This window comes from Crocodylus siamensis, chromosome 3 (genome assembly GCF_052110815.1).
Source record: "Crocodylus siamensis isolate JL-2025a chromosome 3, ASM5211081v1, whole genome shotgun sequence".
NCBI lineage: Eukaryota > Metazoa > Chordata > Crocodylia > Crocodylidae > Crocodylus > Crocodylus siamensis.
The window spans coordinates 37,003,506-37,031,405 of record NC_143397.1 but is presented as its reverse complement, the minus strand read 5'-3'; the positions used below and the strand labels follow the sequence as shown (position 1 = coordinate 37,031,405).

The 27,900-nt window shown below is 41.1% G+C and overlaps 1 protein-coding gene across 1 annotated transcript in view; it reads left to right on the top strand.

The window, feature by feature from the left end:
• The window catches only part of MCCC2 (methylcrotonyl-CoA carboxylase subunit 2), a 70,524-nt gene that overhangs the window by 25,915 nt on the left and 16,709 nt on the right, over nt 1-27,900 (top strand). The window contains exons 7-14 of the mRNA XM_090038143.1: nt 1,023-1,136; nt 15,722-15,786; nt 17,574-17,673; nt 20,084-20,179; nt 21,844-21,916; nt 22,145-22,221; nt 26,978-27,044; nt 27,278-27,434. Coding sequence (XP_089894269.1) covers nt 1,023-1,136; nt 15,722-15,786; nt 17,574-17,673; nt 20,084-20,179; nt 21,844-21,916; nt 22,145-22,221; nt 26,978-27,044; nt 27,278-27,434 — 749 coding nt within the window. The remainder of the gene's footprint in view (nt 1-1,022; nt 1,137-15,721; nt 15,787-17,573; nt 17,674-20,083; nt 20,180-21,843; nt 21,917-22,144; nt 22,222-26,977; nt 27,045-27,277; nt 27,435-27,900) is intronic.

Genomic DNA, 27,900 nt, shown 5'->3' with positions numbered 1-27,900 from the left:
TCTCCTGGGCAAGGAATTTCTCTTGTGCTGAGACTGCTCTGTGAGCACGCAAATTTGGCTTGAAACAAAAGGCGGGAGCAAGCGTATCAGCTTTCAGGTCTCAAGGTGGTGTTGCATTTTGCTTCTTTCTTGTAAAAATTATGAAGTTAGGAAGGGCATGTACCCAAGAGCTTGCAAATAAAGATTTTTTTTTTCTAGGTTAACCTCATGTATAAGTAAAGTTTTATGGTTCTTTTTGAGGATGAGATGGTAAACATAATCATAACAGTGGATCCAGTAAAAGCCAGAGATAAAAACACACCTCTTTAAATACATCCTAAAGGTCAACAAATGGAGGCTTTGTGAGTTGGCCAATAAGAGAAGTAAATTAATTCCCACTGGAATTGAAGAACCTCTTCTTGCTTTAAACTCATCCTTTTTTTTTTTTTTTTCCTTACCTGTGCCTCTAGATTTCTTTGTCTGCTTTTGGTCCTGTGGTTAATTTATTCAAATTACTAATTTATTACTTTCTCTCTGCAATATTAAATCTATGCTGTGTCTAAGTAGTTATGAAATGAGAAGTCATGTTTGGCCTCCTGTTAGCCCCCACTCATCAGGGTCCCCAAGCTGTGGCAGTACAGTGGATTATCAAGAACTATATGTTAAATATTTGATTTTGTATATTGCAGACAGAGGATTTTGTCTTGCCATCACTCCCGAGATCTATAAATGTAGAACATTTTACTTGAGTATATCATTTAGAAACATCAGCTGTTGACTTCCATGCAGCTATATTTGTTTTGATTTAAATGAACTGGGAAGTCCTCAGATACTGCTGTGGGTCATTCAAGTACTTGGAGAGATTCTCTGCAGTTTCTGAGGAAATGCTTACCAAACAGGGTAAAAAAACATCCTGCATACTCTGCATGAACACATATCATCCCACAGCACTTCTTGTGAACCTCTGCTAAAATCAGTACAGTGAAGATTTAATGAACATGTGACACAAGGAGTCTGGACTAACTGGAGTGTTTCTTCCTCAGATAGCAGTAGTGATGGGATCCTGTACAGCAGGAGGAGCATATGTACCTGCAATGGCTGATGAAAGTATAATAGTTGGCAAACAAGGAACAATATTCTTGGGAGGGCCTCCGTTGGTAAGTGGCTAAAACTTGTATTATGTATAATACCGTATATAATATCTGTAAGTGCAATTGTACAAAGTTCTTGGGTTTTCTCTGACTTGTCTTGCAAATTGAAAAAGAAAATCAAAACTCAGGTTAATCACTTTCTTGTATTTGTAGATATATCGTGATGCAAGTATATAATTAGATCATGTTAAGGTTTTTTGTAGAGGTGCACCAATTGGTGCCAATCCGATACAGGACCAATATAAGGAAAATTAACAGTATCGGCAATTGGCTATGATGTAGCTGATAAATGCCCTGTCCATCCAGGCGGTCACAGCATAACACGCAGGTAGCCAGGAGCACAGCTGGGTCCGGCTGGTAAGTCTTTTGTGAGGGAAGGGGCATGGGGTGGGGGCAGATCAAGGCCTGCACAGTGAGGGAAGGAGTGAGGCTGGGGTGGGGGCAAGTGCTGCACAGCCGGGGCAGAGCAGGGGACAGAGCCACAAATAGCTTATCCTGGGGGGTTCCTGCTGCTGCACGCACCCTGAGAGGGCATGGGGGAGTATGTGCCTCTGAATCTGTGTGTGGGGCGAGGGTGGGCTGCTTCTGCTACAGGCTGGGGCCGGGGGCAGCACTGGGCTCTTCCTGGTAGTGGGGGTTGGGCTGGGCTGCACTTGGGGCAGGTGGCAGCAAGTTTGGGAGGGTGGTTACAGTGGGGGGCTTCAGCCACCACAAAATGAGTCATGGTTGTACTGGGAAGGGGGGTTGGGGGGATATGGCAAATCTTTTTGGGGGGGGGGGAGCTGCAGCTCCCCCTCCAAGGCCACTGCTGCCTGCCCTGAGTGCAGCCCAGCCCCCTTACCAGGAAGAGCCCACTGCTGCCCCAACCCCAGCCTGCAGCCCAGCCCAACCCAACACCACAGCGGGGTGGCGAGCGGCCGTAGTGCAGAGCTGGCAGTGTGTGGCAGCTGGCAGGGCCTGTATGGCACTGTCCGTGTGGCCTGGGGCTGTTGCCCCAATTTGCTCCCCAACAAGGGACAGCTTTTAGTATAGCATCTAGGTATGACTCAGACTTATAAAACCAGGAAGGTCAGAGGTAGGGCTGAAATTGCATCTATATCTTATCTCATTGGTATGTTGGATAGGTGATAGAACTTTAGAACACCAAATGATATACTATATTTTTAAAAGTTGTCTTGCAGATGAAAGGAAGTATTAAGGTTTTGAATTTTAGTTGTAATTTCCTTATTTTCTTGGGGCATGTCTCTAAGAGAAATCAACCAGATATCTGTGTCATTTCACACTAGTAATTGTGAAATATTTTTTTCTGGAAAAATTAGCACATTTTGTTAGTGCACAAGTTAATTTGGGATAAAGAAACTTATTTTAAAGATTTGGCTCTATACATTTGATGAAATCCTTGTCACTAAAAAAACAATGGCAAAATTCCTACTGGTTTTGATAGGGACAGGATATTGCTTGTTTGTAGTGTACTATCTGTTTTGAATTCCTCTTGTGATTTTGATGAATCTGCCTAATACCCAGTTTATTTAATTGTAATCTGCTGATTGTTCTGGGTGGTTTTTTTTTTGTTTTTTTTTGTTTTTTTAACCAGGTAGCCCTCTTCAATGCAGTTTTTAACTTCTTTTCTAAATTGCATCCTGTAGTCTGTTAAAGTAGGATTGATTCTTTGGCCTGGCCTATGTTTCAAACTTATCCTGCCATAGTCCTGTTAGTTAAGCGCATGATTTATTTTCCCCCCTAAATAGAGCTTTGCCACTATATGCCCTAATGTAGGTGCAACTATACCATCAAGAAAGTTCTTTTGTCTGGAATAGCTTGTTTTATTCAGGAACCTGGTACAAGCTAAACTTGCAAAAACACATTTTTTGCTGGTAAAAGGTGGGTCTAAACAGGAAATGTTAGCATAACTCTTTGGCAAACCCATTCTAGCATAGACAAGGTCTTACTGGGTAAAGTTTTGCTTCCCACTTGAAACAGTGTAAAGTACTGTGTTGTCAAACAATAAATGGTATAGTGTTTTGAGAACCAAGCTAGAAAAGTACAAATATCTAAGTTAAAGCCAATCAGACCTCTTGGGAAGGTATTATCTTTTAGTAGACTAATGAGATAGTCGCAAAAGTTTCTTTATTTGTAAGCTTTCAGGTACCCATGCCCTTCCTCAGGCATAAGAGAGTGCAAAGATTATAACATTTCTCCCAGATGGAAATGAAAATTCTTATTTCACAAGAAAGCTGAAAGGTAGTGTAAGATCTTTTGGTTGGAAAAAATCATAAAAGTTGGAGAAGTCTTTTTACCTGAGAGTTGTCTGATGGCAAACAGGATGTTGAATTATGCTTCTTTCTTGTTATGAAGTTGCATATTTCACAGGAGGGTGGGTGATAGAAGGCTCTCCCGGGCAAGGAATTTCTCTTGTGTTGAGACTTGTTTCAAGCCAAATTTGCATGCTCACAAAGCAAAGGCGGGAGCAAGTGTATCAGCTTTCAGGTCTCAAAGTGGTGATGCATTTTGCTTCTTTCTTGTAAAATTAAGAAGTTAGGAAGGGCATATGTGCCTGAAAGCTTGCAAATAAAGAATTTTTTGTTGTTGTTGTTGTTGCAACTATCTAGTTGATCTGATGAAAGATATCACCTCTCCAAGAGTTCTGATTTACTTTTGCCTGCAGACCAACATGGCTATAACTGTATCCCTGAAACATGTAAGTTCAAACCAGATACCTCACCAAAAGGCTTGCATTTGAATGTGTATAAATGTGGAAAGCAGGTGGTAATCCTATTTTGTACTACTTGTACTACAAAATTCCTCAGATGACAGAGATGGAGTCAAAATCATAGCAAGTAGGGGTGGAGAGGACTTGAGAGATCTTCTGATCCATTAATTCACCCCAAGGGGGGATTATCTATACCTGAAACATTCCTGACACATTTATCAAACCTGCTCTTAAGACCTTGAATGTACCTTAGTAATCTATTCCCTAAGTATTTCCTATTTCAGGGGTGTAAAACATGGCCTGCAGGCTGGATCCAGCCCAGAGAGATGTATGATCCAGCCCATACATCGCTGACCAACCATATGTACTGACCACAGCCCTGTGTAACCTTCATGTAATGCATGTGGTGCTCTGTCAGGCCAGCCCGGTCTGGATTGGTGCCCCAGACCCCTGTATTGTCTGCAGCATATGTCCATATGTGGCATGTGCTGGCCTCAGAGCTTGCTGTATACATAGCACACTGTGCTGTCCATTGTTCATTCTGGATCTGGCACTGCATGTGGTGCAGGGAGTCTGGGGCTTGGGCTTCATGCGGTGGTCCTGGACCAACCCCCTGTGCTGTCTGCAGCTCTGCGTTCATCCTGCATTGTGGACAGTGCGTGTCCTGTTTGGGAAATATATTTTATCTTACTTCAGTGGAAGTTTTCCAGTCTGTAGAAAAGGATAAAGTAATTGGCAAAGATGGATAGAGTAATCAGTAGCCACCCATGAACAATGAAAGTGCACCATTCAGTACTGATTGATTTGTTGCTTATTTTCTATTAGAATTTCTTTGCCACTAATTATGTCATTATAAATCTGAATATCGTTTCTCATTGTGTTTTGTATTACTCCTTTTTATCAAACTAAAAGCTTATTGCTTATATGTAAATTAATGCATGACCTTGCCTCCAAATTAAGGATTTTCACCTAGACTTATTTTATCACTGTTGACTAACATATATGTGAACAAACAGTATCTGAGAAAGTCAGTCAGTAACACTGTATAGTTCTTTTTAGTGCTTCATGTATATTGAAGCCATCTTCAATAAGCCATTGTGTCAGATGTGGTGGTGGTTCTATGAACTACCCGGTTCTCCATCCCCCACAGCCACCCTAATTATTTTCTTCATAGATCCAAACATCTTAAGGAAAAAAAATGTGTATATTAGGCACTATCAAAGCCTTCACGTGAATAAAATTTTACATATATAGTATTCAAAACTTCAGGTACAACTCCCTAATTACTGCACAGGCTTCAAAAAAAAATGTGATTTTTCTGAGCATAGAGATCACGAATACATTGAGGAGATCTGAAACTATCACAACAGCCTTCCTCCATACTTTTTCAAACACTGTGGAATCAACATCATTGCCCTTGTTGTTGCTGCTTGGTATTACAAAACAGGGTGCTACAGTATCCCTTCGGCTGCTTTTCAGTCTTACATAGCCAAATTAAAGCCTCTCTCTCCTTCCCTATGGGGGATCATTTGTTGCTTTCTTCATTCCTCTGTGACAACAGTGTGACATGGAAAGAGTGAAAAATGGAAAATTCTGTCTTATCCCTATGAATTTTCATTCTTGGTCCTCTGTGCCAGATAGTTTGAGTATCCCCAGGGGAATTTCATTAGGTCCATTTCTTCCTGACTATTGCTCACTTGTCAAGTAATCTGAAAGGGAAGAAGGGGTTCCTTTTAGGAAATTCCTGCATTTCATGTCAAGTCTCTACTGTAATTGGTTTGGATTAAATAAAGCTTTTAAAGTATAAATACCATATTTACTTGTGTAATAGCCACATTTTTCCTGCTGTTTTCCTACCAGACCTTAAGGGTGTGAATATTATGCACTCTAGAGCAAATCCATTCTAAATAAAAGTTTTATATTTCTATAAAAAAGCATAAGAAATTATTAAATCAGTTCCTTTCCCAAGAATACTTTATTATCTTATGCATTCAATAAAACATTACTGCACTCACTATACCTTCAAGTATTGTCCTTACTTTTGCATTTCACTATCACTATATATATTTTTTTTTTTGTCCTCACTGAGAATTTTTATCCTCATTATCCTATGCAGTATCATTTCAGATGCAATACCAATGGATTTACAGTACCATTGGTTCCTGAATACCGCATCTTAAGTTGAAACCTTGTAACTCAGAACTGATTTTTTTCCCATAGGAAACAATGTTATAAATGGGGGGTTGGTTCCTGAACCAAGGCCCGATATCCTATTTTCACCAAAAATAGCCCAGAATTTTGTACTCAGTCAAGTATAGATGAGTAATATAGCTACATTAATGTATTTATATTGTAAATAGCAATCATATTGATTTGGAAGGACTTCTTTTGAGGTGAGTTTGCTGGACTTTTGAAGGGTTCTTGGCTGGAGTCTTCTTGGGAATCTTGGCTGCAGATTTTTCTGAAGTCTTGTCTGCTTTCTTTAAGAAAGTGCCCAAGGAAGTGTGGGGCAGATGTTCTCTAGGGAGATGGGTGGCTCAGTGAACTTGTTCACTGGTGTGGACTGTCATTAGATCAAGCATTGTAAAATCAAAATTGACGTCAGTAAGCTGAAACAGGGTGTCGAGTTATAAACATTGTAAACGTGAAACATTGCAAGTCGAGGGCTGCCTGTAAGGATGTCTTTGGTGCCATTCATTTTGCTCAAGGTTCCTGTAACTTTTTGAATTTTTTTCTTGCCTATTTCAGAAATCAAGCATCATGTTCTAAGAAACCACTAGTAAATGATACTCTTTTTAGATGTTTTGCAGGAGTTTTCTTGTGGTGGTTTGTATCATTCATTTGGAGTAGTGGTGGCAAAATACCACTTTAAATGGTCTGTTGATTGGCATATCCAAACACTGGAACATTCTGGTCACTCTTTCAGAAATGATGACTAGGTTAGTGCAAACTTTCCATAGCTGATATTTAACCTAATTGGTTAGGTGCTCCATGTAGATGTCCAGCAAATATTGCAAGTGTTGCCACAGCAAGCCTCCTGGCTGTCTTTCCTGTCTACTTTTAGCTTATTAAAAAATGAAGAGCATTTTTTCCCTGAACTCTTGTTGTTTTTTCTCACTGGGAACTTCTCCAGCAGCAACAACCTGTGCACATCTGATGTAATTCCTAGCATGACCAACATGCTCTTTGCTATTCTGCACTGTAGGAATGTGCAATTACAGCTCTTTCTCAACTAGATTAACAGAGTTTGGTTTGCATTATCAGTCTGAGAGAGCAGATATCAATGCCTCTGAAATCTTAGATGATTTCCATCATATTCTTCCAGCAGCTCCTGGGACATTTTTGGTCTCTGACAGATTGCCACGTTTAAATAGCAAATCACTCCAGACTGGATTTGAATTGATACCTTGTATTGTTTTGGTTGCAAGCAGTTTTGCAAGTTTTTGTCTCTAGCAAATCAGTAGATACAGGCAACCCCCATTTGGCGCTCTGAATTGGTTCCCAGATAAATGAGTGTTAAATGGAATAGCATCAAGTAAAACCAGTTACCCTGTATGATGCCCATGAATGTTATAATGAAACGCTGAGCATTAAGTGGAATTAGGTATCAATGTAAAATAAGCATTATAGTGAAATAGCACTAAGTGAAACAGCATTGAGCGGGGGTTGCCTGTACTTAGTTTCTTTTTTTTCTATCCCATATTTTTCAGATTCCATTTCATGATGCTTTGCACATTGATCCACTGGTGAAGGCACGCACTGTCCAGTCTGTCTGTATTTTCTAGATCTTGTTTCTGCATTCACCAAAGTTGAATCATCTTCTCGTTTACTTTGAATTATAATATCTTGCTGCACATTTTCCGTGGATTAATGTGCATTCATCAATTTTCAGCTTGACTTCAGCAGGATAGCTTTCATACTTCCTCTGTACTTTCTCATCTTGCAGACCACACTGAATGCAGGGTGGAACTAATATACCATATTTATTTGATTTATATGCTGCCCTTCCCAGCAAAGGCTCAGGGTAACTTGCAATAAGACAGCAAATAACTCATAAAACAAGAGAGCAAAACAAAAGAACCAACTATAAAAGAAAGTAGAACATTAAAATAAAATATGAAAAACTCTAGTAATATCCTATCTTAGCCTTGTTTGCCAAATGCCTGCCCAAATAAGGTCTTACAGAACTTCCAGAAAATGTCTGAGCTCAGGCTTCGGCAGGCTATAAGGGGGAGGGAATTTCAGAGTTAAGGAATGACTACCAAAAACAATCTTTTACATGTTTGTTTGGTTTTTTTGTTTGTTTTTTTTCCCCCCCAAGTGAACTTTTGTGCATTGATGGTACTTGCAGGTAGTTGCTCTCAGCTGACCTTAGGACACAAGGAGAATGCAATCTTTGGGTACATAGGGTGCAGACAGTTTAGGGCTACATAGATCAAAGCAAGCATCTTGAATTGTGCTCAGAAGCTGTTGGGAACCAGTACAGGTGCTGGAGCACTGGAATTGTGTGCTCCTTTTGACGCACCCCCATCAGAAGTTGGACCACCCCATTCCGTGCCAGCTGCAGCTTCCACTTGGTCCCTGATCCGCTTGGTCATGAACGGCAGCACCACATAGACTGCACTGAAGTAGTCTAGCCTCAAGGTGGCCAGATATGCATCTGAAATAAAGGATCTAGGTGTAGGTTTCCCATGTTGGTACATTTCTTTCTTCCATAAATTGCAGCTGTAAGTAGAAATATCAGTGTTTTTTGAATGTCTTTCTTTACATATTTGGAAGCAGTCATTACATTGGTGACTTGTTTATTTTTCAACGTATTAAGGCAATATCCAGGTGTTTTGCTACATATGCAGCTATTATGCAAGTAAATATGGTATGGTAGTTAGTATTCTATAGTTTTGGGAACTAATATTCTATCAAGGTCTTCCTGAGTGAGGCCACCTATTGAGTGGTCACAAAAGCTGGTTTATATTCTCACCTGTAGAGTAGCTTATCCAGAATATTTTTTTCTTCAACACTAAGTTGGTGGGATAATGCAAAAATCTTTTAGTGCTCTTATGGTGTTGACCCATTTTTGTAGTTCAGTATAGGAACTCCTGTTTCTGAAATTGTCAGCTGGGCATGATTAACAAATGCTAAAAGCTCATTTTATGTAGTCTGGAAGAAGAAATGATGTAATATGATTTAGGTTAGATAAATTACTGCAGAAAAGGTGCAAAAGTGGATTCACTTTTGCATGATCAGGTACTCTAATAGCACTTTTTTATTACACAGTAATTAATATTATACTGGATATAATGATATCTAGTTCATGCTAGCTATGCTAACTACCATATGTACTCAATTAGAAGACAAGGTTTTTCTTCCACTTAACAGCAGGGAGAGGGGGAAGGAAAAGCCCCTCACCTTACAATCAAGCATGGGGATGTGGAGGGGGAGGGAGGGAAAGGGGCAACTGCTGCAGTTCCGGTCCCAACCTGGGGTTCTGGCTGGGGCAGGAGCTGCAGCTGCAGCTGCCACCTGCCCACCCCCCACTGCACACCCCGCCACTCCTCTTCTATGCTGCTTCTCTCTCTCTCCCTCTACTAGGCCTGTGCAAAGCAGCTAGTATTTGCTTCGGATTCGGATTTGGCCGATTCTGGAGACAATGATTCAATTCAGTGATTTTTAAATCGCTGTCCTGAATCAGTTTGGCCAACTCTTATTAGGAGATCTGGCCACTGTTGAATCGGCTGAATCTCCAGATCGAAAAGACGCCATCCTCTGCCTGCTCTCCCAGCCCCGTGAATGGCTGCCCCACCCAGCCCCAGCATCCCGGCACTTTAAAAAAAACTAAAACAAAAAACCCTGCACTCACTGGCTCCTGACAGGCAAGGGCAGGGGTGCGATCCCTGCTGTCCCCCACTGCCCCATGCTGTGTATGGGGGCTCTGCTACGAGCCCCCAGAGATCCCGATGGCTGCTGCAGCAGCCGGTGTGTGCGGGGGGGCTTTTTTGGGGGGGGGGTTGTTTTTGGTTGTTTTTGTTTTTGTTTTTTTTTTTTTTCAAGTGCCAGGACGCTGGGGCTGGGCGGGGCAGCCATTGGCAGGGCAGGGAGAGTGGGCAGGGCGAGTAGAGCACTTGGGGGGGGGCGGGGGCTGGGAGAGTAGGCAGGGGATGGGGCCTGGCAGGGGTCTCCCCATGATCCATTTCCCCCCCCCACCCTTCCAGCTCCCTCCCGCTCCCCCTACTTACCAGCATGGAGCCCAGGAACAGCTCCCTGCAGTGGTGAGCAGGGGCTGCCCGAATCTCCAAATCTTTTCTGAATCTATTCAGAGGCTTTGAATCAATTTGGGCCCTTTTATTAGTCTCCCAGTTCGATTCGGAGATTCAACTGTCAAATCGGGCCAAATCTCCTCTAGAGGTGAGCTATAAGCAGGTGTCCCGATCCAAACATTCCTTAGTCGTGGAATCTCCACAGAGATCCAGACTTGTCTTATTTTTGGTCTGGTTTGGTTCACACCAGCAGGGTCTGTCCCTGCTGCAGCCTGGCCCTGTAGCAGCAACAGTGGGGAGCCAAGGCTGCTGCTGTGGGGCTGGGCTGGAACAGCACTGCCAGCTCTGTGTTGCTGCTGCTCTGGGGCCAGGCAGGAGCTGTGCTCTGTGCCCCAGGGTGCAGCAGAGATGGAACCTGCTGGTGTGGAGCTAAAGGTAAGCAGGGAGTGGAGGGGCAAGCAGTGGGTAGAGACTTCAGGAAGGAGGGGGTGTGAGGAAGATGAGGTGGGGACCTGAGGCTGTGAGTGGCAGTAGCGGTGTGGAGAGGGGAGGAGGGGTGAAACAAGGGGGAGTTGGACAGCCTGAGACTGGAGCGGGGGGAAGCATAATGGGGTGTAAGTGGGGGAAGGGACAGGCATAAGCTACCTGCCTTTCTCACTGCCTGCCCCCCCATCTCCACATTGCCCACCCCCTACCATCGGCCCTCCTCCACCCCACACTGCATGCCCCATTACTGCCCCCCACCTGCCCACCAAGTTCCCCCTTTACTTCCTCCCCTTTTGTCTTTCCCCTACTATCTGCCCTATTATTACCAGCCTCATCACCTTCACCCCCCGTACCTGTAGTAGTTGGGGGGAATGAACTTATGATGATCTTCCAATAATTAGATTCCATACATAGAAAATTATACATTTTTCATGTGTCAAATCTAATTACTGGGGGGTCATCTTACATTCAAGGTTGTCTTGTATTTGGATAATACAGTTCATACTGTTATTGTAAAATATGCAATAAATCATACATGCACAATTGAGATTACTCATGAGTAAAGTGTGAATAAAGTATTTCTGTCACTATATAGTTTTGTGGGTCAGGTATATTTAAAAAAAAAAAAAGCTATTTTAAATGCTTTAAAATATGTCATCTAATATTGTTTGGCCTGTATTTTATATTCCTGTGTCTGTAAAGCTAATTTTATTAGTTAGATTTGGTTCAGCTGCACAAGACCTACCAGGAGCCCTATAACAGATTGTCAAGATAATATTAAATGCATTTTTTCTGCCTAATGCTGTCTTTATAAGATCTAATAATTTCCCTACATGAAAGGGGGCATATTCCAGTAGAAAGTGGAGAATTTCTTTTAAGTGGTATAAAGTTTCCATTTTTACATGGAAAGGATCCTGAACTGCTGGACCTTTAAACCTTTGAACTTGTTCAAGACCCTTATATTAACACAGACCAAAGGTCTAAGTTAATTTGAAGGAAAAATTCCATAAGCGGGGGAAAGGAAGAAAAAATCCTTAGTAGATGGATTTTTATTTATTTTTTTGTTTGTTTAATAAACATTCCAGAAATCTGAAATAATGGAAGTAGTCCTTGTAGTTCTTTAGGAAGTCTGCAGTGTTACTAGGACAGACTCTATAATATTGTAATCTGACTCCATTATTGTAGTGTTCATGTTGGGTGTTACTTGTCATGTTAGGCCCCTTCAGTTTGTATGTTCTGTATATGCATTGTCAGGATTGTATCTGTGATGCTGGGCCCCTGACAAACTCATTGTTAAAAGAAAGGAACTGCAAGTTTGATTTAGTAGTGAGAAACAGCTCGGCCAGGTTGGTCTAAGTACAAGCCTAGACATTAATGCCCATGACCAGCCGTTCTGTGGTGCTTGCCAAGTCATTTGCAGGCATGCACATAACCCCTAAACTGAAAGGTATTAAGGGTTCCCAGACCCCTTTATGTATACCAATCAAAACTAATTCTAGTTCTCACCAATTGTTAAAACGTATGTAGTTGACATTATCCACATCCTGCTTCTCACCAATTAGTGCATCCTTCCTACCATATACAACCTGTTTACTAGGTCACTGTGATTTTTGTTTTGGTGTTCTGTACTGGTTTTATCAATTCATTTACTATCTTTTAACCTTGGAGCTACTTTCAAGCATTTCTGCACAAGCCATACGTGGTGTATATATACCTAGTTTCATATTCATTGGGACCTGTTTCAGTTCATGCTGTTATTATGGCCTCTGTGTGATTGTAAATGCGCTGCCCAGTTATATTAATCCACACTCTGGCAGGGCCTACAGTCCAAGTAGACCTAGAGTATTGTATAGAGTTCATCTGATATACTCAGTGGTGCATGCTAATTACAGAAAACCAAGTGATAAATTCTAGGAGGAATTGTGAAATAAAATCTATCACGTAACTGCAGTTTGTCATATGAATATCACCACATTATAGAAGTGGGATGTGCATGTATTTCAATCTCAGGACTTTTCCAGCAGTTATTTTTGAAGATTTCCACCAAAGTACTTAATAATAATAAACATGCTATTTTAGAATAATGCATTCTGCAAAGCTAAAGAAATCTAGTATATAACATCTTTTGATATCTTCAATTGCATGTGTTACCTTAATCTGTACATAGATTTTCAGAACTCTCTCACCAGCAGTTACTGTAGCTTGGCATACTTTTTCCCGGCAAGTGGCATGATTCCACTGACTGTAATAGTGGTAGTAATGGTGTTCCACTGTGTTTTGACACAGTCACTAGAATTATGATCAGGCATTTCTTGTAAGCATTTTAATACTGGATAGAAATACTGCAGCAGACTACTTGTATATCAGCGTGTATATTTTATATATGCAGGACTTCAGCGTGGAAGCATTGTTACCCTGTGGGGTCAGGCCAGCTCTCAGGATCTCAATATTGCACTGTTAGACAGGAGGGTGTGACATAATTGCACATATACAAACACACAAATCGGGTGTGTACACACACAGACAAGTTCCTAACTTGGATAGTACAGTGTGTCTGTGTGTGCTTGGGGTACCTGGGATACTTGGGGGAAGGCTAAGGTGTGAGAGAGTTAGTGTAGGGAGTAAAAGTTGCCACAACTGGGATTAGAACTGGTAGACTAGAGAGAAGCTGGCTGAGGAACTAAGGCTTGGGGTTACTTAAGGTAGATTGGGGCTGGAAACTGAGGCAGACAGCTGAGATATTTTGGGGGGGAGATGCAGATAAGTGGTGGCAAGGAGGAGACAGCCAGGAAAGAAAGAGAGGCAGAAACTTGGGAGCTTGGGGCTGGAAACTGAGGCTGGCAGTTTAGAGATTGGGGCGGGGAGGCGGTGGGGGGGGGGCGGGCAGATAGGTGGTGGCAAGGAGGAAACAGGAAACAGACAAAAACCCAACTTCAGGTTTCAAAATAACAGGTTTATTAAACAGACAATGCACTACACAGCCCCATGAAATTATTGGTTCACTCACTCACAATGGCAGCAGGAGAAAGAGACTCAGTGGAAGGGTTTGAGTCCAGGTAGGGAAGAGAAACAAATTCCAAGTCCTTGGTTGAAGAGGGGGTGGAAAGGGGTCTTTGTCCAGTAGATGTCCAAAGGTGGGGGTCACCAACAGGGCCTCTGGGTGGATAGGTGGTGTGGCATGGTGCTGGTCCAGATGGAGAGGGTGTCCTAAGGAGTCAGTCTTCACTACCCCTTTTTATGGGGCAGGCTACCTCTGATCTATGGGGAGGGCCTGTCCAGGGAAGGTCAGTCCTGTCCCAGAGGGCTCCAGGTGTTCTTACTGAGCATGTACAGCCTTGGCACAATGGTGGGTTGCCTCATCTTTTGTTCCTTGAATGCTGAGGGTGGTTCCAAGGGGTGGGTCATTGGTCCAGGTATTGGTGTTGATGGTTTAGTAATTCAGAGAGAGCTATTTTTAGACCTGTTGCCATTGTCTCTCAAGCACCCTCATTCATTCAGGAACCAAGGGGTAGTATGAGTCATAGGTTACACCACTGGACATGGGGAGAAGATGGAGGCTTGACATTACAAGAGGGAAACTTGACATGACTTATGCTAACTTACATATATAGGCCTAAAACAGTAATCACACAGTATAAAAACAGTAAAAAAAAAAAATCAACACAAACATAGTAATTATCACTTATAAAACAGTGAATATCTATATCAAAATAGCAGGGCACTTATTTGCAGAGGGGAGAGAAAAATAAAACTTATTACCTAAAATAAAATGCTAAAGCTAATCCTACATTTTAACTTGCTTATAATTATCTATAGGGACTAGACAGGGAGAGGAGGAAATACATTTTAAAAGAAAAACTGGGGGTTTTGCTAAAGCATCACTCAGTTAATGAAAAGCCAACGTTGACAATCGGTTTATAAGCGTTGCATATTAAAAGTAAATTATGTTAAATATATTAAATGAGATTCATGAATGAAATTCAGAATTGGAAATCCTGTGCAAGGATGGTAATAGCTTTCTGTTCCTTAGCTTGCTCTGCCACCTCTGTTTCTGGCCCTAATAGCTGCAGGGAGTTTCTTCAGCCTTGGAAAAAACTTCAGGATAATAGGACCATAGGAAAGTAGGGCTGGAAGGTACCTCAGGCTTCTTATAAAGCATTTAAGTAAACAAATATAGAAAGTTACTTCAGTAGAAGTGTTTTAAAGAATAATTTCCACAAAACAGGAGATTACATTACCTTATTTAAAAAGTTCTGTTACTCCTACACTACTACCCTGTCAAATCCTTTTGTCAAACTCGTTACATAGTACATTCTGGTGATTTTTTTTTTAAGAAGATACTGAACTAAATTTAAATGGTCTTATGTTGTTAACACTTTCTTTTCAGAAAAAATCTTGTTAAATTATTTTGTGGGTTTGAGAAAAGACTCAGAGTTCAGGGACTGATTTTCGGAACTCTAGTTAGAATCGCTAAATTAAACATTTGAAACTTGTAAAACATAACTTTGCCCAGAGATAGCTGAATATAGAGTGTAGGTTTTGAATCAGAAAATGTATAAAATAGTGCTCGTGCAAGAAGGTAAATGGCTTGTCCAGCAACATGCCTTTTGAAAAAAGATGTTTTGTAGTGTTAAGTTCCAGAAATGGTGTGCAAACTCAGTCTTACAGGTCTTGCTTCTAGACATTTTAATGATGCAGCAAAGCATCCCATTTGGCTTGTCAGCTTTGTGAAAGAGAGAGGAATAGCTGTAATTAGATTTAAACTGTTTACATTTATAATCTATAAATGACTAATAACTTATGAATGAAAATATATATATATTAAATGGTGTTTCGAATCTAAAAATAATGGTCAGATAACATATGTTGCCATATACTGTACATTAGTATAGGACATAAGGTAGCGTGCTTAAGTGTATGGGCTAGATGGTGAACATATGAATTAGGAAACTGGGTATTTTTGAAAATACTGCATTACCACCTTTTGAATATTACAAGAGGAGTCTTATTGCCAAAGATGACTCAGTATTTAATGAAGAAATACTCTGGATAGAACTTGTTTTATTGTTACACCTTCCTGAATGTTCCTGTGAGACGAGTGCAAACTCTTACCCTGATTCTCCTGCTTTTGTATACTGTAGGTTAAAGCAGCAACAGGTGAGGAGGTGTCAGCAGAGGATCTGGGAGGTGCTGATCTTCACTGCAGGTAGAAAAGAAAAAACAGCTCATTTTCTTTAAACTCCACTCCCAATCCCTTAGTTTGAATGGGGCTTAAAATAAACTGGACAAAGGATTTCTGTATTAGGTTGGTCCACCCAATTCAGAGTCCTACACAGCAGTAATCTGTAAATCAGTTTTCAGAGGAGGGCAAGCCACTCTGCTCTATAATGCACCCATCTAGCTGTTTGATTGTGTGCGTTTGATGTCTGCAGTCCACATCTCTTGATGGTAGTGTAGCAGAGGAAGTAGTACTGAAAATGGTGGCCCTGTGCAAAAATGATGGTAGCCTGAGGTGTATATTTAGGTTTCTTGTATTGCCTCAGGTCTTCAGTATATATGAAGTGGGGGAGAGGAATTACTGGTATTACTTTGCCATTAATTTTTTTCCCAGATTTTCTTTTAGGTAAGCTGTTATTTTCCACTTCAATGGGAGTTGTTTCTTTGGTTATTGAATGAGATCATAGAGCTGGAAGTAACCACATAGGGTAATCTACTCCAATCCCCAGGATCACCTTTGACTATATTATCCCAGCAAAGTGTCTGACTGGCCTGTTCTTAACATTTTCCAGGGATGGAAATTACATAGCTTCTCTTAGTAGCCTGTTCCAGTCCTTCTGGGGTCATAGTCAGAAAGTTTTTCCTAATTTCCAACCAGAATTTCCTCCCCTGAAGTTTGAAGCCTTTGCTCCTAGTCCTGTCCTCTGTGGCCACAGAGAAAAGACTGTCTCCATCCTCTTTTATAATTTCCCTTCAAATATTCCCTTCAAAGACTGTTATCAAATCCCCACTCAGTCGTCTTTTCTCCTGACTAAAAAACCCTTGTTCTTTCAGCTCTCCTTCACAAATCTTGTTTCCAGGCCTCTAATAATTTTTGTCACTCTCCACTGGGCTTTTTCCAATTTGCTCACATCTGAATTGATAGCATAGAATGCTTTTGCACTCTTGAAATATTCTGCTATCATAATTTATAGCAGTCTAAATATTGTGTGTTTTCTGAGTTAAAATCAGTTACCTTTATAAAAAAATATATGGAATCAAAAGTAATAGAAAAGCATGCATATATTATTACATTTTAGTACATTTTATTGTGTTTAGTGTCATTAGGATTTAAATCATGGAAGGTACTGCACATTTTATACCTTCTAAGACTGCCTCTTCTGTTGTTGATTGCAACTCGTTGTAAGCTACTTTAAAATTGTCTGTGATAAGGGGAAAGTGAAAACTACTCTAAACATGTTAATGGTCATGAAAATGGAAAAAAAATGGCAAATGTACCTCTATGATAAATAAGCTGCTTCTGTACTTCAGTTCACTAGCAATATTTTAAAAATACTATAAAGATTTTTTTTCATAAGTTCCAATTAATTTAGTTCAATTAAAACAATAATTTAAGAGCCTGTCATAGGAATTCATGCCCCCAAATATTTCCTCATTCTTGCATACCCAGTCTTTTTATTGTTTACTTATACATGAACGTTGGGCTGCTAGGACTGGTTTTATTTTATTATTATTTATTTTATTAATTGGGTTTTATGCCCATGTGAAACATTAAAAGGACAGTTTAAAAATATACAACAGGTCATATATTTGCCAAACTTATTGTGATCCTTAAAAAAAAAAAAAAAATGGAAAGTTTTTAGAATATTTAAGACCATGTACTTGAAATCAAGTTCATAAATGGATTAGGAGACAGACCTTAGGCATCATTTTTATTCTTAGGCAGAAATATTTACAATCTCTCATTTTGATTACTTTGTTGTTCTTAATATACAGAAAGTCTGGTGTAACTGATCACTATGCTTTAGATGACAGTCATGCACTTCATCTAGCTAGGAGAGCTGTGAGGAATTTAAATTACCAAAAGAAAGTTGATGTAAGTATGTCTTCTATTTTCTATACAATACTGTATTTTTTTTAATTAAAAAGTGTAGTTTGCTTTGATTTTTGTTGTGTCTTGGTCTGTCTAACATTACCATATTTGCCCAAAGCCAAGATTCATAGATGTAAGGCCGGAAGTGACCTAAGTAGATCATTGAGTCTGACCCCCTGCCCTGGGCAGGAGAGAATACTGGGCTCATATCACCCCAGCTAGGAGCCAGCACCACTCCCCTTGGAAGTTGGTTCCAGATCCTAGCCACCTTGACTGTGAAACAGTGTCTTCTAATGTCCAGCCTGAATCTACTCTCAAACAACTTATGGCCATTATTGCTTGTTACTCTGGGAGGTGCTCGGGTGAACAGGGTCTCTCCCATTCCCCGCTGGTCCCCTCTGGTAAGTTTGTAAACAGCCACCAGGTCCCCTCTCAGCCTTCTCTGGTGAAGGCTGAACAGGTTCAGGTCCCGTAGCCTCTCCTCATAGAGTCTGCCCTGCTGTCCCCAGATCATGCGAGTGGCTCTCCTCTGGACCCTCTCAATACTGTCCACATATCTCCTGAAGTGCGGCGCCCAGAACTGGACAGTACTCCAGCTGTGGCCTGACCAGTGTCGCATAGAGGGGGAGGATCACCTCCTTGGCCCTGCTTGTGATGCATCTGTGGATGTATGACAAGATGTGGTTGGCCGTACTGACCATGTTCCAACATTGGCGGCCTATGTTCATTTTGGAATTGATTTATGACTCCAAGATCCTTCTCTGCCACTGTGTGCTTTCAAGAAGGGAGTTCCCCAGCCTATAGGTATGCTGCTGGTTCTTACTGCCCAAGTGCAGCACCCTGCACTTGTCAGTATTGAATCCCATCCTAGTCTCATTTGCCCACCCCTGTAACCTGTCTAGGTCCAGCTGTATCGTGTCCCTCCCTTCTAGCGTGCCCACCTTGCCCCAAATTTTAGTGTTGTCAGTGAATTTGAACAGGGTGCTTTCCACCCCCTCATGCAAGTCGCTAATAAAGAGATTAAAGAGTTTTGGGCCCGAGGACCAAGTCTCACATCCCTCCAGGTCAAGTATGACCCATCTACCACCACTGTCTGGGTGCAGCCTCTCAGCCAATTTGCAACCTATCTGACTGTGTAGGATCAGTGCCACAGTCCCCTAGCTTTTTAATGAGAATGGGGTGGGAGACAGTGTCAAAGGCCTTCCTAAAGTCCAGAAAGAGTACATCCACTGTGACACCTGCATCAAGTGATTTTTGTGACCTGATCGTAGAAGGCAATCAGGTTGGTCTGACAGGACCTGTCCCTAATGTACCCATGTTGGTTGCCCCTGAGCATTGTCCCCCCTGCTGGTCCTTCCCAGATGTGCTCCTGGATAATCTTCTCAAACAGCTTGCCCAGGATTGAAGTAAGACTAACGGGCCTATAGTTGCCCGGGTCCTTCCTCATCCCTTTTTTGAAAATGTGGACTGCATAGGCCTTCTTCCAGTCCTCTGGCACCTGGCCAGAGCACCACGAGTGCTTGTAAAGCCATGCCAGGGGCCCCTCGATAACCCCTGCCAATTCCCTCAACACGCTGGGGTGAAGAGCATCTGGACCTGCTTATTTGAACATGTCCAGTGTCTCCAGGAGTTCCCTTACTTAGTCTTCCCTGACCCTAGGCCTGTCAGAGTCTCTCCTGAGTCCATCCTGAATCTCTGAGGGAGTCCCAGTCCCTGCACAAAAAAATGGAGGCAAAGAAATTGTTAAAAAGGTCTGCCTTTTCCTCTGGTGGAACCACCAGATTGCCAAGTGTATCCTGGGGCCCCATGTTACCCAGTGCTTTCTTCATACTCCCTATGTATTTAAAAAGAAGACTTTGTTGTCCTTGATCCTTGATGCAAGCCCTAGTTCTGTATCTGCCTTAGCTTTCCTGACTGCCCCGCTGCAAACCTGAGCGATGGAGGTGTACTCCTCTTTGGTGATAGCCCCTCCCTTCCACTGGGTGTATGCCTCTTTTTTAGCTTTCAGGCATTCTTGAATGCCTTTGGTGAGCCAGGGGAGTTTCTGAGCACTCTTTCCCCCTTTGATTCTTGTTGGGATTGTCACCCCTTGGGCTTGGAGGATTGTCTCCTTAATTGCCCTTCAAGAATGACAGATTTCAGGGAGTGTTTACATGGTCTCCCCTCCCCCCCAGCTCACCCTTCAGGGCTGACCACCCTTTTGCCTCCCCCCTCATCCTGCTCCGGGCACGTGTGGTGGTAGGAGCAGGGACCAAGTGAAAATGAGAACTTGTGCTGATCAGGTACAAAAACAAACAGAAGCAGTTGGGAGTTTTGAGCCTGGCTGGTGAAGGGGGAACTGTTAGAATGGCTGGGAAATTAAGTTGGGTGTTTTGTCTTTGTACTTTAAATTCTGTTTGTTAAATTGTCACAGGTAAATATAGAACCATCAGAAGAACCTTTATTTCCCGCTGATGAATTATATGGAATAGTTGGGGATCAGCTTAAAAGAAACTTTGACGTCAAAGAGGTATGAAAAGGTGGCTTCAGAACATACATGCACATGAGTAACATTTAGTTTTCTTTTCCAGCTAAACGAAAGAGCTAAAGATCAAGTCATCTGGCCTGATATAAAGATTGTGAATGTCCAGAACATTTCAGAAACAGTTCAGTTCCTTTTCCAGCTACACAAAGGGATCCCTTGGCCTTAAGAGAGCTGCTACCCAGCAGGTTTCTCACTGATGCAGAAATCTTAATCGCAGCATTAATAAAAAGTGTCTATGGTAACACAGCTGCCCAGCCAGTCCACATCCTGCTTATTCATGACGGACGAAAATTAACATTCTTCCCAGCCCTCTGTGTAAATTGTACATACAAAGCCCATTTGCTCCAGCTTTCTCTGAAACGGCTTATTTGGGGTGGAGGTCTGCAGTCTCCTTCAAACACTTTTGCAGGAACACCAGTATTCATTTATTTTTTACAAAAACAAAAAAGCTTAAATATATCTAGTGTTTCACTTATTACAGGGACCCCTAAATGGAATATTTTGATACCCTAATATAAAAGACATTGTCAAAAGAAATTTCAGGTTTAAATGTCCTTTCAGTTACCTCATCGACTAAGTAAATCAGAGATGCATAGCATAAGCTTTTGTAAGCAGCGAGCTTACTTCATCAGTCTGATAAAATAAGCTTACTGCTTATGAAAGCTTATGCTATGCATCCCTGATTTAGTTAGTCTATAAAGTGCAAATCTGCCTGACTTCAGGCTAACATAACTAACTGCCTCTTTCTTTCAGTTACCCCTATCTCTTGGGGTGTGTGACACAATTTCTGTGGAATAATTGCCCAAGATTTTGCTCCTCTGAAGGGGGGACACAGGAACAGCTCTTGCAAAACTAGTTGACCATAGTTGGTGCACTTACAGTGCTTGGCTACTAGGTGGTGAGGGAGCTGGTTTGCATGGAAGAAGGGTCTGCTATGCTGAAAATGACTGGGGAAGCAGGCTCAGTTCATATTCAAAGCAGTAACTTCACTGCATTTGTCAACCAATAGTTTTAACTTGGTTTCAAATAATTTACATTGAAATAGGTCTGATCATCCTGTGACTGCTCCACTTTTACTAAATGGTAAATGTATCTTGTAGCCATATGCTTAGTTACAAAACCAGTCTCTTCATCTTAGTTTCAAAACAGATCTTTCATTGGTTTTCTAGGTCTCAAACTTAAGCAAAGCTCATATATGCTTACCACTAAAAGAAAGTGACAGATGTATACACATAGCTTTTCTGTTTGAAATATGTGATAAATGTATTCATTATTGATTTAATATGCCTGGAAAGACTACTTTTTCCTCTTTGAGAAAGGAGCAAATAAAAGATTTGCTTAGTAAGTCTCAATTTTAAAGGTGTATAGAATTTGGAACCTAATGTTTTCAGTATTGAGATCCCTATAAAAATATAATTACTTTTTATAAAAGGTAGGGCATAATTCAGAGAAGTAAAGCATAATTTATGAAGAAAGGGCTCTTGTCTGCCATCTAAATAGATACGCAAATCAAGATCTTTGCAGTTGAAATGAAATTTTAAAAATCCATTAAGTATCTAAAACAAGTCAAATATTAAAGTTTTAAAGCAAATTAAAATAGTCCAGTGAAGATAGGGGCTAATTTTATTTTTCTGTTGTTTTTTCTTAAGGTCATTGCTAGAATTGTAGATGGAAGTAAATTTGATGAATTCAAAGCTTTATATGGAGACACTTTAATCACAGGTATTTAGACAATGTATTGTTGTTCTGCAAATTTGTCCAACAGTTATACTGTTTGGATCATTCATTTTGCTAAACTTAGACATTTTTAATAAAGTTTTCTCTCCTGAAGATCTGCATCATTATATCAAGAACATAGTGTTCTCTTCACATCTTTATAATGAAACAAATGGACCTAAAAATGTCAACCTTTTTTTTTTTTTTTTCCCCTGCCCCCCCACCCCTGTTCAGGATTTGCTAGAGTATTTGGTTACCCTGTAGGAATTATCGGCAACAATGGAGTTCTCTTCTCTGAGTCAGCAAAGAAGGTAAGCATGATACAGTGAGCTTCTCTTCAAATTTTCCTTGGACATTATTGGAGACTTAAGGTTTTTAACCAGAATTTGTATGAGGAAGAGTGGTCTTTATTGTCATATCTACATCTGATGGGAGCAAGAATTGTCCAAAATAACTTGATAGATTGGAATAAACTGGCTTTTATAAAATGTGGTGTTTTTATAACTTGCAGGTGAGAGGTAGACATGGCAACAGATTACATTATGAAAAGAAAAATGAAAGTCATAAAGATAACACTGTAGATAGATAATATTTTCTGAAACTCCCAACTGTGGGAGGAAAGCCCATGCTGAATGCTTTAAAAAGTTAGAATTAGATGAAATTTTACACATTTAAGCTGAATGAAGTGCCACAGTAAATAAATTGGTTGTTTCTACTGGTTGGTTTGATTCTTACCAATCTTGACACGTAATGTATTTTATTTGTGATTCTGATGCCCAGTTCATAGATTTACCAAAGATATGTTTCATACTATTCCTTGGCAGCTGTTGACTAACTAGTGACATTGTATACTTTCATAAGAGATGCAAGGATGTTTTGGAGTGATACCTTGTACTGGATAATTTATAGCTGTGAGAGATGCTGTGCCTTTTGGGCATAAAAGTGTCTGACCTGAGGAAGGGCACTTTATGCCTGAAAGCTTGTCTAAGATCTCTTCCTACTATATGGTTCGTCCATTAGAAGATATCACTAAAAAATCCTTGCCTCCTATATATTCCCTGGACCACCATGGCTACAGCAGTACTCCAACCCTGCTACTACATGCTTTCTTATGTCATCTATATAAGGTGGCTTTTTTTCTTCTCCATTTTGCAAATTGATGTACTTCTGTGACAAAATGTTTTGAGTGAGTGCATTGTTGCTTTACAAAAGGACTCTTTGTGGCAAGGTAGCTTTTGGCCATCTTCTTTGTTATTAGACAAAGGATTCTATATTTAAAAAAACATAATATCAAGGCCATAGTGAATTTCTATGATGGCTTTGCCAATAGGTACCACATATATTGGTCTCTTTTGGCTGTATTTTTACAGTATTGATGGGGAAATCAACATGCAGGACAACTGTGTTTTAAGAGAACTTGTAGGGGAAACTGGAGGGAAGGGAGGAATTCTGCTTTATTTTGAAATGAGGGACTTTAAGCATTGCAGAAAGTAAACCATTTTCCTAGTGACATTTCCTAGTGGCTTTGCTATAGCACTTCTGCAACTTGTAAAGATCTCATTACCCTTTTATAAGTTTGGTATTTCCCTGGTGATTGGTATTGAATCGGTATAGCAACAGCTTGCCTATTGACCAGAAAGCAAGAAAATAGTTTCTTTTTCCAGTGCCCTGCCATTTTTGCCAATCCATCTAGCACTCTTTGAGTATTTTATCAAGTTCCACTGACCAATGGGGCATATGTAAATTGTATATGAAATTCAGAGTTCATAATATTCAAAGTCCTTACATGAAGCTTAGTCATATTTTATAGCCCCTTCAGTCACCCTATCTAATTTCTAACTTTTGTCTAACATGATTTAGTTTCTGTAGGAGCCATAATGTAATGTTGTGGATTATTTTCATTTACAGCATCAGTTCAAAAACTATACATATCATTTCAGAATGGCAGAAATTGTCTAACACAGCTTTTCCCCATGGTGATCATAGGTTTTTTTGAGTGCTTCTGAGTAGAGGTTGGCTAGAGATCATACATTGTTTACATTTAGGGCTGTGCGAAATTTCGCCGAGTGTTTCATTTCAAAGCTGTTTCAACACATTTCCAGCTCCAAACAGTGAAATCAAAATGAAACAAATGATCTGTGTGGGCCCGTGGATCTGTCTGTTGGATGAGAGGAGGCTGCTGCTGCTGCCTGGGACTGGTGGCAGCAGCAGTCTTCCCTGGCATTGCACCTAGCGCCAGTCCCAGGTAGCAGCCTGAGCCTCCTCTCATCTGGCGCGCAGATCTGAGGGCTTGCACCCCTGGGAGGATTCTGGCACAGCTCAGCAGCCTTCCCAGGGGTGCAAGCCCCCAGATCTGTGCCCTAAGTGAGAGGAGGCTCAGGCTGCTTCTCCCACCTGGGACCAGCAACAGCAGCAATCTTCCCTGGCACTGGACACCAGACTGTGCCCAGTGCTGATCCCAGGCAGCAACCTGAGCCTCCTCTCATCCGGCACACAGATCCGGGGGCTCGTACCCCTGGAAGGAATCTGGCACAGCCCGGCAGCCTTCCTGGGGGTGCAAACTCCTGGATCTGCTCCCTGGATGAGAGGAGGCTCAGGCTGCCTCTCCCACCAGGAACCAATGTTGCTGCTCAACTACCTGCTCAGCTACAGCCACCCACTTGGCCCGCACCTGGGTCCAGCCCCCTCTGCACACTTCCTACCAGGCTGCAGCCCCCCTGTGTGCTTCCTGCTGGGCTGTGGCCCCCCTACATGCTCCCTGCCTGGCTGTGCCGCCCCCCCCCCCCATGTGCTGTCCACCTGACTGCAGCCCCCTGCACCCTTTGCCTGGCTCCAGTCCCTCCCATGTGCTCCCTGGCCAGCTCCAGCCCCCCGCGCTCTCCCTGCCTGGCTCCAGCCCCCACCTCCAACAGCTTACCAGCAACAGCAGCCAGTGTTAGCATCACAGCCATTGGATGAGAGGAGGCTGCTGCTGCCGGCAAGTGTCAGGACTTTTGCTTTGAACAGTTTGAGGTGCAATTTCCCAGAAACCTCTGCACCTATCTCCTTGAAACCTGGCAGGCTTCATGCCCTCAGCAGGGGCTATGATCCCTGCAATTTCCATCCAAATCAGGCAAAAAATGACAAAGGTTTAGGCGTTTTCATGGTTCCCCATTATAGCCTCTGGGCGAAAGCATCAAAACTTGTCGAAACAGCTAAACAGTTTTGGTGAAATGAAGCAGGACAGTGCTTTGAAACAAAACACTGTCCCTTTGGTGAAATGGATATAGAAATGAAATGATGGTGTTTTGGACAGCCCTATTTATTTTTATTTCCTAGCAGCTGATTTTGGTGGGGGGGTTTTTCCTAGTGAAAAAATCAGTTTTTTTTTAATTTGCTGTGCTGTATGTCTTAAGATTCAGACTCTGAAAGAATGGTCGTTAATTTAAACTTTTTATCAGCAAAGGATATAAAACTTTTGCAAATGAAGAAATAATGTATAATACAGACTGAAAAGACACATTTTTACTTTTATAAAGTTTGTTTTTAAATATCAGTATGAACCCCTAACTCCTGCCACTCAAATTTATTTAATTGCTATTACTGGAGTAGATTTGGTGCATCAAACACCATATTTTCCCCAAATATGGCAATGCCATTTCAACTTGAACTTTCATTTTTCGTGGTTATGAAACAGGCTTTTTATCTTCACATTTGATGCAACTAAAAGAATGTAATAAACTGAAATTATAAAGGTTAGAATAACATGGGTAAAGGCCAGAGTTATGGAGCAATTGGTGAATTGTCTCACAACCCTGTTACCATGTGCATTTTTATTTTGTCTCATTAATATCCATGCTCAAGGAGCTAGAGGGTTTTTTGTTCCTTTGTCTGGCTTCCCAAGTCTGCTACTCTTTCAACCAGCTTGTCAGGTTTACTAAATTATTTAAACTAATAATTCAGTAAATAATTTAAATAAAACTGGGATCAAGCTGACTTCTTCAAGTACTTGCTAGACTGGGACACATCAGGGACTGAACAGATTTCCAGAGGTTGAGCTGGTAGATGGAGGGATGCTAAAGATGGCTTAAGTACCATTGATTTGAGGTGCAAAATAAAACATCTGGGGTAAAACCAGTTAAATAAGAAAAGGTTTTACAGTTTCTCCAGTTTCTAGAGTTCAGTCCCAAATGATTTGTGCTCTGACATGACCTACCTCTCTAGAACAGAAAATAGTAAAATAGTGGTATCCTAAAGTTATTATTAAGAACTAGATACAGCAGCATTACTCTTCCCTCCATTCCCTGATATTTTTTGCATCTGTAATGTAAATTGACCCCATGGAAGCACTTACCAAGGTGTGTCACTGATGGCTTTACTGATTCAGACCCCTTCTAGATCAAACTGGGGAAAGGAGTAGCTCCTAATTCCTCCTAAAGTAAACAGTCCTTAGGAAATGGGAGTGGGTGAGGGAGGGGAATGAAAAAAGATAGCATTTTATTTCTGTTCTGAAGTCGAGAGAGGAAATGAATGGTGCTGCAGTTTGGAAAAAATAAGAAAGGTAATAAATAGATGTGGTTAGTTTAGGCTTGTTGTAGCTGTGATGATCCAGGAAAACTGTGAGAGGCAAGGATTTTTTGTGGGTGATATCTTTCATTGAACCAACTGTATGCTTGGGAGGGATATATACATTAAGCTCTGGGGACCTGAGAAAGTGTACAGTGGTGCCTAATAGTTCGTCTATATAAAGTTGGTCAAGATCATTGAGCTTTCCAGATACTGGCAATACTACTGGGTTTTTTTTAGGTGGTATTTACCTTATCTTTTAACCTTTACAGTATTTGCTGTCCTTGACTTCCATTAAGTTAATGGAGATTTTGCTATTGACTGGAGAGTGAGTAGGAATTGGCCTGTTCCCTCTGATTAAACGGACAGGGCAGGGCCTACTTCTTGTTCCTGTAGTAACCAGTGACACAATTCCCCACGAAAATTTCCAGTAGAGGGAGAGTGATGCTAATGCCACAGTGACTCCAGATAACTGCTTTGCTGCTGCATCTTTTAATAGTTTTACCTTTACTCTATTTGCAGGGAACTCATTTTATTCAATTATGTTGTCAAAGAAATATTCCTATTGTGTTTTTGCAAAACATCACAGGTGAGTAAGCTTGTACTATGAAGTTTCAGTAATTTATTCTTTGCTGATGATCATTAAGGTTCAGGCTTTTAGGGAGCATCTTTATGGAAAATATCTATACCTGTTAATTGCTCAGAAATCAGTCCATTTCTGAAGAAATAGTCCCACTCCTGTAGATTTAGAGTTTAGTTTTAATGAAAGTTATATAGCTAGCATTAAGTAACTGAAGGCTTTTGTTCACCCTAATGCCATAGGTTTTATGGTTGGTAGAGATTATGAAGCTGGTGGAATAGCGAAGGATGGAGCCAAAATGGTAACTGCTGTAGCATGTGCCAGTGTACCTAAAATAACAGTTATTATTGGTGGATCCTATGGCGCTGGAAATTATGGGATGTGTGGAAGGGCATATAGGTAAGTAACATGCCTAATTATAATAGGCAATAAAGGCTTCATATGACTTTTTAATTACTGTGGAAGAAGTTATGCCTCCTTTGTTTGGAAGACATCTAGTGCACAGTATTTGCTATCATAAGTGATAATGATCATAACAAGAACCTGTGGAAATTGTTCAACTCATAATTAATCTTACAATTACATAGTAGAGGACTCCCTCTGGAATATAAATATCTGACTTCTTTATTTAAAATATATCATTCTATTGTTAGAAATGATAATAATAAACCCTGCTATTTTGTGCTTCTTATAGTAAATAGAAAACACAGAGTCTTAGCATGTATTTACCCTGCCTCTTCCATGACCTTGAGATTGCTGCTGAGAAATTAGACCTGTCCACCTTGACCACAGGCTGAAAAGTTATTTTGTGGTCATTGTCAGAGAGGGTAGGCACCCCCAGCACTGTCTACCCATGAGAGAGATA